General features: G+C 44.5%; 1 protein-coding gene across 1 annotated transcript; it reads left to right on the top strand.

The window, feature by feature from the left end:
- The first annotated feature begins 2,290 nt into the window (after positions 1 to 2,290).
- LOC123402756 (cytochrome b-c1 complex subunit 6-like) lies at positions 2,291 to 16,046 on the top strand. Its single transcript, XM_045096708.1, has 5 exons — positions 2,291 to 2,410; positions 2,578 to 2,620; positions 9,994 to 10,078; positions 15,546 to 15,635; positions 15,777 to 16,046. Coding segments are annotated over exons 2-5 (210 nt in total). The 5' UTR covers positions 2,291 to 2,410; positions 2,578 to 2,618; the 3' UTR covers positions 15,810 to 16,046.
- Positions 16,047 to 16,735: the final 689 nt, after the last annotated feature.

The raw sequence follows: 16,735 nt of genomic DNA, 5'->3' as shown, positions 1-16,735 counted from the left end.
AGTTAGGATGGATCAAGACTAGGATTTGTCACTCCGTGTGACGGAGAAGTATCTCGGGGCCCACTCGGTAATACAACATCACACACAAGCCTTGCAAGCAATGTGACTAAGTGTAAGTCACGGGATCTTGTATTACGAAACGAGTAAAGAGACTTGTCGGTAACAAGATTGAAATAGGTATGCGGATACCGACGATCGAATCTCGGGCAAGTAACATACCGAAGGACAAAGGGAATGACATACGGGATTATATGAAACCTTGGCACTCAGGTTCAACCGATAAGATCTTCGAAGAATATGTAGGATCCAATATGGGCATCCAGGTCCCGCTATTGGATATTGACCGAGGAGTGCCTCGGGGCATGTCTACATAGTTCTCGAACCCGCATGGTCTGCACACTTAAGGTTCGACGATGTTTTAGTATAGTTGAGTTATATGTGTGGTTACAGAATGTTGTTCGGAGTCCCGGATGAGATCACGGACGTCACAAGGGTTTCCGTAATGGTCCGAAAACGAAGATTGATATATAGGATGGTTTCATTTGGTCACCGGAAAGTTTCGGGCAATTCCGGTAGTGTACCGGGAGTGACGAATGGGTTCTAGGAGTTCACCGGGAGGGGCCCACCCACCCGGGAGTGAGCCCAATGCACTAGGGTGACACCACAAGTCCTTAGTGGGCTGGTGGAGTCAGCCCAATGGGCCCATGGCGCCACATAAGAAAATACCAAAAGAAAATAAAAGAAAAAGGGAAAGAGGGAGGTGGGAAGGAAGAGGAGGACTCCTCCTTCCCAAACCGAATTGGAGGAGGAGTCCTCCTCCTCCCTTGGCCGGCGCACCCTTGAGGCCTTGTCCCTCAAGGCTAGCCCTCCTCCTCCCTTATATATATTGGTGGTTTAGGGCTGATTTGAGACACAACTTTGCCACGTGCAACTCAAACCTACACCACATAGTTTTACCTCTAGACCGGATTTCCGCAGAGCTCGGGCGGAGCCCTGCACGAGTAGATCATCACCACCACCGGAGCGTCGTCACGCTGCCGGAGAACTCATCTACTTCTCCGTCTTGCTTGCTGGATCAAGAAGGCCGAGATCATCGTCGAGCTGTACGTGTGGTGAACGCGGAGGTGCCGTCCGTTCGGCGCTAGATCGGAACGAATCGTGAGATGGATCGCGGGACGGTTCATGGCACGGTTCAAGGGACGTGAAGACGTTCCACCACATCAATCGTGTTTCTTAACGCTTCCTGCTGTGCGAGCTACAAGGGTACGTAGATCCAAATCTCCACTCGTAGATGGACATCACCATGATAGGTCTTCGTGTGCGTAGGAATTTTTTTGTTTCCCATGCAACGTTCCCCAACAATCTGGTGCCTCAAAAGGGTCATTTATTAAACTTGTTCTTTAATAAGACATAAATTACTTTCATTGTTGCTTGTAGTTTGCGTGTTGGGTCACCTGATCCCTGCCTATAATAATTGTGCTATATTTTGGTCAATAGAGCCTTTGAATATTTGTTTTGAGTCATAGAGTTTGTGTGTGATGCATGTTGTTTCACAGCATGGCGTGCATGATGAATGTATGATTATAAAGTGCATGTCGTGTGTGGGGTTCGACTTATTAGCTGTTAACCCACTAACAATCTCTCTTATAAAGGAATGTCTGAGTGTGTTCTCGAAGCTTGTGAATTTATCACACCCGTCACGTGCTGACGCTTCGACACAAAACACAATATTTGAGCGACACACATTGCAACTGCATTTCGTGAAGCATTATACAATTGGGCCGTTCGAGTTATATGACTAAAAATGTCGACCTCAGAATTTTGTTGTGTGATTACTATCAGTGATCGAGTATAGTCCCAAGATAATATTAATGGACCAACACAAATAAGATGGCATATGTTGCTCCGGCGTGAGTCTTGTACTCTTATATGACCCACTATAACTAGAATTATTGTTGTTTTTTTGGACATGGTACACACACAAACACTCATATATACGAGCATACACTCATTCTATGAACTCACACACACCCCTTACCCCTATGAGCACCTTTGAAAAATTGAGCTGTCATATCGTCTTGAGATTACTAAGTTACCGTAGGCGGCTCGTTGATGGAAACATAACTAGAAGTAATGTTTATACCCAGGACAATATGTTTTTTTCGGAGGTGATTTTTTTTCATAAGAACCCGGTACAATAGTTAAGTAAGGATTTTGTTTTCGGGATAAAAAAATTGTAAAGCTTATTGGATCGGCCCATATAGCAGCCTTGTGTGGTGTAGGTAGTAGAATTTATCGATTCGGGCCATCCCAAGCTTTCTCATCAAAATCTTCCTTTGCGGCTCCTCTCCATCCGTCGCCTCCCATCATCGCCGCCCCTCCGACATCGCCGTCCTCGACTCCTACTCCGGTAATAACACATCGTCTTCTTCCCTCCCGTTAAAACAAAACAAAACACACACACACATCGTCTTCCTCCCAGATCCGATTTCACCAGAAATTAACCTAATCCCCTGTAATCGACCCGTCTTTACCAAATTCGTTTCATTGGAAGCTAATCGTCCTCGGTTTCTGCAGTTGGAAGCGGGATAGTTCTTGGGTCATCGGAAGCGTCACGCATGTGAGTAATCCGATCCAACCGATTATATTGCCGTATTATCTCGCTGATCTGTAGCGCAGGCGTCGCGCGTGGGCTGAGCAGGTCGCTGCATTGGGGTGGGTGGGGATCCGTATGCTGCTGATCGTGTGATTCTGTTGCCGTGCTCGAATTAAACATTGATTGTAGGACATTTAGATTTGCGAATGTCTGCCTATGTTCAGTCTGTTCTGGGGCACGATGCTTGTTACGATTTTGTTGCAATTCAACCGCTGATGGATAGGCGTCCGTACTCAGGCATCAGTTCATATGGCCAGCCTTTATTGTCAGAATCTGAAAGATAAGGCCTGGAGCAATCAAACAAGTGAGTGGTTGAGGTCCATTGCTGCTTGTTTAATCAGGGCCGGTTGTGACATGTTGGCCCTAGGGCAAGACATCGATGAGGGTAAGATATTTTTTTTTCGAAATAAAGGTTCTTTTCTTGTGGGGAACGATGCACAATTTTTTTGGAATCCAGAGAATTTCGCAAAAAAATAGTACAAGAGAAAATGCAGATCACATTACAGCGAAACCTAATGATACACGAGCTCAAAAGATTTTTTTTTCTGTGGGATTACAAAAATATCATTTAGTCGCAACAAATAGGCACATAATGTATGAATGCGTCGTTACCCGACAAAGCCATGCACCTAGTAGGCTAGTACAAATTAATAATCATGAGCTAGTATTAGTAGTATGTAATGGAGTAAATAACCAAATAAATAAGTAGTACAACCAGGTATGCAATGATCACCTATATACAAGAGTTTCTGAGGTTGTTTGCACATAATAGCTAGGCAGATGTGCCATCGTGATGCATCAAGATGGGGCCCCTCCGTACCTGGGGCCCTGGCTGGTCAACCCTTTCGCCATGCCTCAGAGCCGGGCCTGTGTTTAACTGATTTCTGATGTTCGTATTTATGTGATTGTTCTCTGCCGTAGGCATCAAGCTGTGCAGGTTCTAGCTGTACTGCACTTGTCTCAGATTCTTGTGTTAGCGTGTGTTGAGGTGCACTCGAGGGTTACTTATGCAAATTTCTTCCCAAAACTTAGTTTGTGGAAGAAAGCCTGCGCATATACGAAGCGATAGCATCCTCTTCAACAACTGAAGTTTAGGTGTTTTTCTCACTTGATGTGTCATAGACATAGTTAAGATGAAAGTTGGTTATTGGCTGGTTCTAATGTCCGTGACCTTCCTCATTCCGCGCAAGTATGTGAGCCACTATAAGTATAACCAATATTGATAAATGAATCGACGTTAAACATTTTCATTTTGTATCTTTGGTGGGGGAGGTTGACAAGGCGTGCAGACCAGGCTTTTTTGGGGAGCAAAAGACAGTAGACAGGGCCCCCACCGTTGCTCTGATTTTCATTAAAATATGGAACTGTGCAAACAGAAGTAGAGGGGGTCAGAAGGAGTTAGAGAGAAAAAGAAATAAATTACAATAAATCGAACCAGGTGAAGTTTGTCTTGGTTAGCATTTTTCTAGTGTTGAGCCTGTTCTGTATGAGCAGCCAGAAGATAAACTTCTGTTTTGACAAGCAGTATGATTGCCATATCCATTTGAATGATGCATAGGCAGGGGGAGGATTGCCAATAAGCTCAATAAATATTCTCGTAGTTGAATATTTAGTGCCATCCCATACAAACTTTCACTGATCTATGTCCTCAGTAGCATCCAGAGTAATAACCAATTCTTGGCATTGTTGCACATCAATACTATACATGGGCAGGGAAATATTCCATGGCCTGAACAGATATGTCTTTGTGCTTGGCAAATGAATCGCCACGTGGATACAATGTATGTAGTTTGGTATCCATTCATCATAGCACAAAAGAGTAGTAATACCATTCTTAACATTAATACGGAGTATTAGTCATCTTTTTGCGGTGATAGTGCCTGTTCCTACTGCGGTGAACCAAAGTCCAATTTTGGCCACCAGATCCCCAAAGATGGAAATGGCACTTAAACATATTGCAATATAGAGCTTTTTCTTGACAATAAAGTATCCCACTGCCTTGGAATGAACCGAGAAACGGTAGACAGACCCCTTGATATGGATAACATTGAATGGATCATAAGAGACTACTAAACAAGCCGAGAGAGCCAAACTAACATTGTGTTCATCCAACAGAAAGCATGACCGTGCAAAAAGTGGCCACAAGATGGAAGGGGTGGGAAGGGGGTGGGGGTGGGGTTGCACCGGAGTAGAGAAAAGTTCACAAACCTTGTCCTGGATCATATGCCTCGGGGAGACCCAGGGAGTGGGCATTGGAGGGGGGATCTCCATAGTGATCCATTGATGTAGATACCTAGATCAATCTTCAGTGGAGAACTCATGGGTGGAGGTAGTGCAGACCAGCTAGGGACTGTAGATTGTGGTCCAATGTATGAGAATATATTGCTGTTGAGTTCTGTTGAGGTGTCTGTATTAAAAGAAGTTCCTGGTAATTTCACTTTGGAACGTGTAGTGTTTCTATTGAACTGGGAGGTACTCACCTCCAGCCTCTCCTTCTATGGCACTGGCGGCTGGGTTGTGGTTTGTGACTTACGCTCACACTCACTCGAGCAGCCCCTCTCCTCTCTTTTAGGTTTGCACATAGGCTGGGCCTTATGGGCTAAGTGGAGATGGGCCAGACCCATACCGGTTCAACGTCCCCCCTCAAGATGGGTGGTAGATTGCTATCAACCCCATCTTGTTACATGCCAAGTTACAATCCTTGGTTCGCAGTCCCTTTGTCAAGCAATTTACAATCCTCCCCAGAGCTGACATGAGTAAGGTTGATGCATCATCAAGTTTCTCCTTAATGAAGAAACCAATCAATTTCCACATGTTTTGTCCTATCGTGTCGAACTGGGTTATTGGCAATGCTTATGGTTATGGGCAGTGCTTATGGCTAATTGGTAGTCACACCATCTCAAGGGTTCCTTCCTCAAATGTTTCAACTCGCCCAGTAGGTTCTTCACACAGATCATCTCACTCAACCTTTTAGATAATGCTCTATATACCCAGTTTCTGCCGTTGATCTAGGCACAATGGTCCGTTTCTTGCTTCTCCTTGACACCAAATTTCTCCCCACAAACACATAATTGCCTGAAGTTGATCTTCTACCATCTTGACAACTCGCCCGATCAGAATCACTATAGCCATCCACCTCAAGATTTCTAGTCTTCACAAACACAACCCTTTTCTCACGGTGCCATTAGGAATCTGTGTACTATATCAAGATGCCCACTGCTTGGTTCACGCATGTATCTGCTCACCACACCCATGACATAAGCAATGTCAGGCCTGGCATTACACAAGTACAATAACCTCCCAACCAGTCACTGATAATCTACCTTTTCACTAGCTCACCTAATTGTGCTGTCACTTGATGATTTTGTTCAATCGGAGTAGGGGATGCATGACATCCTATCATGCCCACGTCATTCAAGAGATGCAAGGTGTATTTTCGTGGCACAAGGATATTCTCTTCTTTGTCCGGGCCACTTATGCCAAGGAAGTAGTTTAGGTTGCCCAAATCCTTTACCTCAAATTCCTTGCCCAGACATCCCTTCAATGTCCCTATTTCCTCCTTATCATCTCCAGTGATGATAATATCATCCACATAAACTGCAAGAATGGCGATCTTTTGATCAGAATGTCTGTAGAACACCATGTGGTCATCGTTACATTGACCATATCCCATACCATAAACAACACGTCTGGACCTATCAAACCATGCCTTCAGAGATTGCTTCAGTCCATACAAGGATTTCTTTAGCCTGCATACCTTCCCCGTGGTCTCTGAAGAATCAAAACCTGGTGGCATCTCCATGTACACTTCTTCCAGCTCATCGTGTAAGAAGGCATTCTTGACATCTAATTGATGCAACTTCGGCCCAAAGTTTTCAGCATAGGAAACCAATATCCTTATCGTGCTCATCTTCGGTGCTGGAGCAAATGTCTCATCATAGTCAATTCCATAAGTTTGACTATATCCTCCGGCAACCAATTTGGCCTTATACCATTCCGCCAATCCTTCCAGGATTCTGCTTCACCGTATAGATTCACTTACAACTCACTGCTTTCTTTTCTCCCCGTCAATGTGGTTAGCACCCACTTGTTTTTCTTCAGTGCTTTCAAGTACTCTATCGTCGCTTCATGCCACTTCAGATCTTACTTTGTGGCCTTCCAATCCTTTGGGATTGACACTGTTTATAGAGAGGCAACAAACGCCCTACAGGAAGGAGACAAGGCCTCGAAAGGCACAAAATTGCAAATGTCATGGTCGTCAAAACCATCTTGTGGTAGAGACTTTCTTGCCACTTCACCCTTCCTTGCCGCTTCAGGTGTCCCCTTTTGCAACACAATAAGAAGTTCGATTGTGTCAGATGAGTTTGCATCACTTCCTTGCTGCTCCCCTTGCACTTGTGGATGCCATCGATTCTCAACAGGAAGCTGGAGAGTACCAATTTGAATTGTACCTACTGTTGGCCTGAACCCGCACATCATCATTAGTGAACCAATCTGAATTGTACCTACTGTTGGCCTGAACCTGCACATCATCATTAGTGAAAGTACCGACCGGGGTTATACCCACTATGGGCTAATCCTGAACCTGCACATCGTCATTAGTGTTAGTGTCCACATAATCACCTTGGGTATGAGACACAACCTTCTCCCCCTCTTGACCATCCTTCATAGAGTGTAAGTGGTCAAGCTCTTCAAACAATAGAGATATTATGGCTCACCATAGAAGGGCTCAGACTCCCTGAAGGTGACATCCATACTGACAAACCTGCGTTTCTTAGAGGTACACCAACATTTATACTCACTGACTAGAAGAATAGCCTAGAAATACACGCTTCACTACACGTAGATCTAGCTTCCCATTTGAAGGCCGGTGATCTCGAACAAAACAGGTACTGCGAAACAACTTCAGGAGAACAACAAACTTAGTTTCTCCAAACAACAACTAACACGGAGATTTTGTGCGTAGTATTCGTGAAGGTGTCTGGTTGATTAGGTATGTGTCTGTCATAGCTGCTCCACTCCACAAGACCTTGGGCACATTCATCGTGTACATCAACGATCGAGCAACCTTAAGAATATGTCGATTCTTCCTTTTTGTCACTCCATTCTTTGGTGTGTGTGTGTGTGTGTGTGTAGTTTGATGAAGAATACCTTGGTTAGAAAAGAAGGCCCCAAAGGTGTTGTTCACGTACTCTATGCCATTGTCAGTCCTGATGACCCACAACTGATACTTCACAAAGGCATGGAATTTTTGAAAACAGCTAAACACCTCATCCTTGCGACGCCTCAAATAAATTCAAGTCATACGAGAATACAACAACAAAGCCTTTAGTCCCAAACAAGTTGGGGTAGTCTATGTTAGAGTACAATATATAGTCATGTAGCCTTTTGTATTTACCCCATTGTATAAGGGGTCTTCTGCATATTTCCTGCACTTGTACATGTATATATACTGGCCTATGGCCTCATGGGAATACAAGTTGCATATTTCCTAACATGGTATTAGAGCCTTAGGGTTTTCTTTTCGCACACGCAACTCGTGCTCTCTGATCCAATCTCATCTCACACGCTGCTGCCTTCTCCCACTGACCGTCGCTGTCTACCCCGACTTCTTTTGACATTATCAGCACACTTTAGCCGTCCGCTATGTACCGGAGCTTCTGGAGGCCTGTGTTGAATATGCCCAAACCATCTCAGACGATATTGGACAAGCTTCTCTTCAATCGGTGTTACCCCAACTCTACCTCATATATCATCATCCTGGACTCGGTCGATAAAGGTAAGGAAATACTTCATTTCATTCATTGACACCGCTTGACGCCATTGGGAAGTCCATACATCCGAATGAATAAGTATAAAAGAGGAGATATGCTTCTAAGCCCCTTACTCACATAAGATGCTCTTGTGTGTTTTGCATATCCGCAAGCATCACATGTCAACTTGCCCTTGCCTATTCCCACATAACATACAAAAATATTCTACTCATCTTATCAAAATGTACATGCCCCATCCTACAGTGATGGATCATCGCCTGCTACTCCTTTTCCTCCTGGTTGCAACACACACCAAGTTTGTCTACATCCCCTTGGTCCACATACGAGAGCCCCCGATGCCTAGTGTCAGTCCCAACCGCCTGCCTCGCCCGTCGTTCCTGAATCAAGCAACAAAACTTGTCAAAAGTCACGCGACAGTATGTTTGATCAATTAGAGCACTTACAGAGACCAAATTGATAGGAAACGCTGGTACACATGACAAAGAAATGGTTGAAGTGCACTTTATTATGCCAACCCCTTCGACAGGTTTTGTACCATCGGCAGTTTGAATAGTGCCCTTGTGAGTAGGAGGAAGCTTATTGTAAGACTCAAACACACTGCGTTTACTCGCAACATGCTTAGATGTACCAGTCTAGAACCCACTCGTGTTCACCATGTGAGCCACCCTTGCCCGCGCAACATCAATGGACGCTTTGGCCTTTGGCAGAGGGCAGACATGCACACAGCACAACTTCCTTCTTGATGGCGGCGAGCAGGGCATCCTTCGAGTCTTTACTTGTTGAGGCAGGCAGCCCCCAACGCCTGCACCCAGCTACATCTCCGCTTCCTCTGAGCACTTCATCTCCTACGTGCCTTCCTCTTCCTTCCTCTGTGTCACATGAATCTGGCCGCACTGAATCCATGACCTGGTCTCCTCCTCTAAGGCGTTGAACATATCCACAGCCTCACCACCTGCCATCCTCCTCCCAGGCAGCAATAAGCAGCAGCTAGCCTCCCTTTCTCCCCTCTGACGAGCAGCTACACGCAGCAGCAATCACTTCGAGCAGAAGTAGCAGCAATCCAGCCCTCAGCAGTTCCAGCTGCCTCCTCTTCCCTTTCTAATCAACAGCAGCAGCAGAAGCAGAAGCACAGCCACACAGCACCAGGAGACAAAACAGTAGCACATGCAGTAGCAGCTCCTCCTTCCTCTCCAAGCAGCAGCAGCAAACTCAGCAGTACCGCACCCAGCAGCTTCCTCTTTTTCCTCCCGTGCAGCAACTCCAGCAGCCGCATTTCCTCTTCTTCCTCCCGCTCTGCAACAGCAGCTGCAGCTCGCGCAGAGCCAGTGCACGAGCGAGCTGCCGCCGCGGCGGCAGCCTGGAATCGCCTTGCCACCCCAAGGACTCGCCGTCGCTTTCCCGCCAAGCTCGCCGTCGCTGGCCTCTGATACCATATTGAACTGGGAGAAACTGGGTTCAACAGCTTTGAATTGTTCTGTGTTTAAAGCATTGCTATTTGTGCTAGTTACGATTGTAATTCCAAGTCGTTTTGTTCTTAATCTATGATGTCGTATTGTATTTCAGGGCGGATGAGGAGGTATCTGACCCAAAGGCACTCCTAGAGGATCGTACGAAGCCTAAGTGTGTCTACCTGTGGTATGAATATCAGGTAATAAGCTGTTCGATTTGTTGTATATGCACAAAAATGTTATTATGCCTCCTATAAATTCTCTATGCAAATGCCAAAGTTCAAAAAAGCACTGGGCGTTGATAATGCGTCCGGTCACCTACTTGCGCTTTTCTAGCTTAGGCGTGATTAGGCGCAATTATGCGTTTCCTACACAATTGTATGAATACGGGCAACAAAGAACAGTTTGCCATAAAAAATAATGCTAGAATGTAAACTGGAGGTATAATTATAAGTTTATAACCTTGTTCTCTCTCCAATATGTTGCCCCTCCCTCTTTGTGTGTTGTCCCCTGATCCTCCTCTCCCTGCAATGCATCGAGTAGCAGCTACATGCTTGATACATCATAGAGAAGATTTTAGTAGCAGGAAGCAAAACATTATATATGTAAAGTAAATTGTAAACTGAAGCTTATCTCATAGGCTATGAGCTTCTCCCTTTACTAGCTTCTCCAAACTGAATGAGCAATCAAATCAAACTAGCAAACACGCAATGCAATAGGCAGATCATATCACAACCTCACAAGCAATCATGCATATTACATAACAAATAAAAATCTTAAAACTTGCTTAGTTCTACCAAACCAAAGTACCACGAGTCCACGACGGCGACCATGATCCACAATAGTCTCACCACACCATAGTCTTACACATAACAAATAAGAAACAAAAGACAAATGCATGATGACTTGATCACTTGATGGTATGATGCCAACCAACATGCAATGATCACTTGCTTAATGCCTCTCAATCATCCTCATACATGTCTTCATCATCCACGATCTCATCATCACCATCAGATTCAGACTCCTCCTCAAGGTCTCTCACTCTTGCACTCCTACGAAGTTGGAGTTGCTCTTGTGCTCCCATTGCTTCACCAAGTATATCCCATGATATCCCCGTACCCGGATGGACATCCCCATCCTCCTCATCAAGATAAACAACATTTGCATGATCATCCCCTCCTTCAAATAGAAATCCTTGAGCTTCAGTAGCATCGGTGTTGATGAGCACATCCCATTTCTTCTCCAAGAGCTTTTGTTTCCTAGACAACATTCTATTATTGAACCTTATGAAGACCAAGTTGTTGCATTGCTCCGTTGTGAGCCTATTTCTTCTCTTGGTATGTATCTACATATTAAACATCACATGAGCATATTAGAAAAAAAAAATGAGAGTAGACAAATGAGAGGAGACAAAAATGAGGAGAGGTATACCGATCCAAATGCACTCCAGTTTCCTTCACAGCCAGAAGAACTAGAGGTCAGGGAGAGGATTCTCATAGCCATTTCTTTCAAATTTGGTGTTTCTCCTCCATAATGCTTCCACCAACCAACTAGAAATTGGACAGTAGCAGCAGAAAGTTATCATCATCATCATCGTCATCATCATCATCATCATCATCGTCGTCGTCGTCATCATCATCATCATCATCATCATCATCATCATCATCATCATCATCAGCAGCAGCATCAGCAGCAGCATCAGCAGCAGCATCAGCATCAGCATCAGCATCAGCATCAGCATCAAGGTAACAGTAACATAGCAGCAGCATGGTAGCAGTAGCATAGCAGCAGCAAGGTAGCAGTGGCGTAGCAGCAGCAAGGCAGCAAGCAACATCAAGTAGGGGGCAGGAGTTAGCATGTATACCCGGGCTGTAGCTTTCATTTTCACATGCTTTTGCAAGCCTCTTTCCAAAAGGTTCTTCTTTGTTTTCATACTTCAGAACCTCATCATTGACAAGCAACATGCAAGTATCAAGATCGTTTGGAAAGTATTTTTCAGCACACTCCTGGAATCCTTCATTTGCAGTGGTAAAGATGGAGCTATCCACATAACTGTAGTGTGGGTTCAACACATATGTGGCCATGTGCAGTGGAGAATCAAGCCTTCCATTCATCTTCTTGTCAACAATGGCCATAGTATCTTTGTAGTTCCTCTCCAAGTTGTTAAATTCCTCCTTCATCTTCCTCTTTGCATTCACCAACTCTCCATACAGCCAAGCCATCGATGGCTTGATATCCCCATCAACCAAACGAAGAACTCTCACTAATGGCTCGAACACCTTTATGCATAGAGCACACCTTTCCAAAAGTTAGCATCAGTCACCATTGCCGTTGCATCCTTGCCTTCCTTTGTTTTCACATGACTCGTATCTTCCCAAGCTCTTTCAACCACCATACAGCTTAAAGCATCTTTCTTCTCCAACAAACTTTGCTAACTGAGAAAAGCGGAAGCAAATCTGTCACCCCCGGCCTTATGATATCTCTTCTTTTTGTAGAAATCCTCATCAATGCCAAAGTCTTGTGATGCGCATAGATGAAGATGGTGAGGTTCTTTGCTTGATCAATTATTGTCTTGAATCTTTTGAGGTTGCCAATTCCTTGGAGCATCAAGTTGATAGTGTGAGTTGCATAAGAGCTCCAAAAGATCTTTGGCCTCTTCTCAAACAACATTTTCTTGGCTCCCATGTTATTGGAAGCATTGTCCGTCGCCACTTGCATCACATGCTCCACCCCTGCCTCCTCAATTGCATTGTCCACTAGCTGAAAGATCACCTCACTTGTATGTGACACACATTCGATGTTTCCTTTGATTTGAGAAAACCTGTCTCCCCACTACAATGCATGCACAAACTCTTGGTCCTTGCATATTCATCACTCAATAACTTCTCCCTAAGCTCATATTGAGTAGGAGGCTCATATCCAGGACCAAATTTGCCTATGGCCTCACACGTTTAACAAAACTCATCGTTGTCAAGAGCATTAAATGGAGTATGCCTACAAGCAAAGCAACAAAACAATGCAAAGCAATAAAACAATACACCCATCTAGCAATGCAAAGCAATGCAAAGCAACAAAACAATACACCCATCTAGCAACATATGGTGAACATTGAGCTATTCTTCTGTCCTTGAATAGCGCTTCATTCATACTTAGCTGCCTCAAGGCTTCCTCTTTGCTTGATTTACCATCAATAGGACACACAAACTTGTCCATTGGTCCTAATTTGTTGGGCTCCGATGATTTGCTTCCAACACAAACAGATTCTCTAACCTCCCTTGCTTCATTTAGGGTTGTAACATGCACATCAACCCTCACTTCTGCCTTATGTTTTTTCTTCGCCACCTTCCTTGCCTCATATGCATCAAGAGCTCTCTAGCATATTGCTTTAGCCTTGAACTTAAATATGAAATAACGTTTGAGGTGGTGCCTGTGACATGTAGCTTGAAATGGTTAATTTGTGCAAAGCAGCCCAGGTGTCCCGTAATTACGTGCAGATCCAGGGACCTTGACCATGACCAACGGCCCAGCTTCCCGGGAAGCACTGGAGCATGTGATTTCCGGAGCACCTGATATTTTGCAATTAGACTGTAGCAATTGGCCAAGCTTAAGGCTGTACCTAGTGTCTACAGTTTAAAGGCGTCATAACTTATGAATCCACACATGTTTGTGCATCCCTGCATCGTCTCATCGTCAGCCGTTCGATGGAAATCGCGTGCCCACTCTGCATCGGTCCACTTTTTTGCAGGAAAATGCCCGCCTCCACCCTAGGTTAGGCTGTGAATTTTTCAAACACCCCCCTCCCCAAGTAGAGGGCAGCTCCTCTAATCCCTGACCTCGCCGAATCTCTGGGGTGGTCATGACGGAATGCACATGTACACGTCCGGTTGCGATGACGAGGACTGCAGTCTACAACTAATATCAGTGATAGGCCGTGTGGCCGTAGCAACGGCAGCCTCGGATGGACATCGATTTAGATTATCGCCGCATCGGCAGACTCGGACGGAGATCCATGTCGATGGCGGTCGCATCGGCAGCGTGCGACGGGGCACACGGCGGAGGTCCGCGTAGGGGGCGGCCACGACCTGTGATGGATACAACAATAGGTGATCAGCACACTCGTATTATGGCCATGACCATCAGCACTGGACAGTCAGAAAAAAGATAAAGGCAAAGGGGCGGAGATTGTGCATGAGATGAACTAAATGGTGTTCCATGATGGCCCTCGTGATTTTTTAGATGAACTGAAATATTGTAAACTGTCTTTCTCTTATTTTCCTTGATCTATTGCATGTTGAATGTATTATACCAAGTAGCTAATTATATTCTCATAACCCTGGACATGATCTGCGGCTTAGTAGTAAAAGTAGCATGTACCGGATGCAAAAGTGTGCTGGCAGCATATGGGACTTGTTAAACAAACTGCAGTATGGATCACGCAAAGAACAAATAAACTTATTAATCCACATCAACCTCAACAATGCCATTCAACCAAAGACAGTAAATACTATTTCTTGAGAGTAAGCAAGAGTTTTGATTCAATCACAGCAAACACGTTTACATTGTCATTTTCAGCACAACATCATGAACTTGGGGTGTAGGCCTAGCCAAGATTCGCTTCTCCTGTGAGTTTTAGCAAGGTAGCCAGCACATGTGCTGCCCAGTTGCTGTCTTTCCTAAATTTCTGAAAAACAATTCCAAAGAAATGAAATTAACATTTTCTGAATTTTGCCACATCCAAACGACATCAACTGATATTGCAATTGGCGGGAGGAGTTAAATCTAATTAGAAGTAGCTACATGGTTGCAGTGTGGTCATGTCGCCGCCTTTGTCGGCATGTGGTAGTCGTGGCCGTAGTCGGAGTGTGGTGGTTGACTACAGTTGTCTCCATCACAAGCTGTAGCCGTCAGGATGCGGCCGACCCCTACGCAGACCTCCGTCGTGTGCTCCATCACAGGTCTTGGCAGGATGTCGTCTCCATCACAGGTCGTGGCCGCCGCCTACGCGAACCTCCGCCGTGTGCTCCATCGCAGGCTGCCGATGCGACAACCATCGACATGGATCTCTGTCCGAGGCTGCCGATGCGGCGACCATCTACAACGATCTTTCGTCCGAGGTTGCCTTTGCGACGGCCACACACACGGCCTATCATTGATATTGGTTGGAGACTGCTGTCCTCGTCGTCGCAATCGGCCATGTAGATGCGCATTCCGTCGTGGCCGCCGCGGAGTTTAGGCAGGATTGGGAATTAGAGGAGGTGCCCTCTGCTCGGGGGGAGGGGGTGATTGGAAAATTCACAGCCTAACTTAGGATGGAGGCGGGCGTTTTCCTGCAAAAAGAGAACTGATGCACAGTAGGCACAAGATTTTGATCGGACGACTGACGATGACAGGATGCAGGGATGCACAAACATGTGTGGATTCATAGGATTCATAGGATATGACGCCCAGTTTAAATACCAAACAGTTATTCAGCAACTGTTCGGGGTGTTCCTTTTTTATATTTGAACTTCACAATCCAAGTGCTTTGTATGGGCTATCTAATTGTCAGTTGATCTGAGCATTTATGATAAACTTTTCTTGACTGTTGTAGACTATTCTTTTCCTGAATACCTTTTGTTTTGTTACCACTGGAACATGATCTTATGTCACCTATGCTATGTAAAGAAATGCGTCAAGAGAATTGAAGGTGATGAGACCGGGCAAAAGCATTGCACTGGCCAGTACTTCGATTACTGGAAATGCATCGACAAGCATGTGAGTGCTCTCTTCCTGGTTTTACTCAAATTTATTTGTGTTCCTTGCAGATCCAAGAAGCCAACTGTTCCTGTGTTCTTTTGTTCGTTGCAGTTCTTGAACTGATCTAACTTGTTTATGCTTATTACTTCTATCCTACAGGTTGCTGAGAAACTCTTTGATAGCTTAAAATGAAAAGGGAATTGTTCTCTCTAGCTACTTTTTGCTCAACAGTGGCAATAATCATATCACTTGCACTCCTTATTGACAATTCAGGTGCTTATCGTATATGTAAAAGAAGGTTTTGCCTGTCGAGTAACACGACAGTTTTTCTGCAGCCAGTTTACATTTTGTTGCTGTCAGAGATGTTGCTGGCTCATGATATAATTTTGTTCTGAATTGAGATATTCCCAGGACTGTGACTGAGTACTAGATGTTGCAATTTTTTCCTATTGCATTTTGGTGCAATTTTGTGTGTGCATAATTGTCGGAATTTGTGAATTAGATGGAAACTGAATCGCCAATCTCAACTGCCACTAGCCGCGCCAGTAGCAACATCTTGATCAGAAGACTAATCTGAGCATGTGATTTCCTTGAAGGAAATTCCATAGACAACAACTATCGGTCAGTTTTGCAGGCTATCTATTCCAGGGGGTGAGAACACCACGTATTGGTGTAATCCGTTGCAGTTAGCTGCAAACCATTATTTAGCTCAGTTATATCATGATTTCTGACAGGTGGTGCATATGTGGGAGAAAAAAAAGCGGCCACATTAGAAAGTTCTATTCAATTTCAAATATTTGGTTCAAAATTCATTTCTATATCAAATAAATCATACATGCATCTAGTACTGATCTGGAAAATTTCAGCTCATTTGGACGGACCATAGGTTTTGGACTGAATGCCTTTTTACTTGGTTTTTGGTTCAGGATTCAGAAATTTCAAAAATGTACTTTGTCTGGAAATACTTGTCTTAAAAATGGATAAATGTAGACTTATTTTAGTTATAGATATATTTTATTTATTTATTTTTAGGACAAGTATTTCTGGACAGAGGGAGTAAAAATTACAAAGAAGATAAAAATCATGTCAGCCGAGCTAAATGATGTAGAGCTACCTGC

The sequence above is a fragment of the Hordeum vulgare genome, chromosome 6H (genome assembly GCF_904849725.1).
Source record: "Hordeum vulgare subsp. vulgare chromosome 6H, MorexV3_pseudomolecules_assembly, whole genome shotgun sequence".
Lineage (NCBI taxonomy): Eukaryota > Viridiplantae > Streptophyta > Magnoliopsida > Poales > Poaceae > Hordeum > Hordeum vulgare.
Note: the sequence above shows the minus strand (reverse complement) of the source record. Positions and strands in the feature narration are given on the sequence as shown.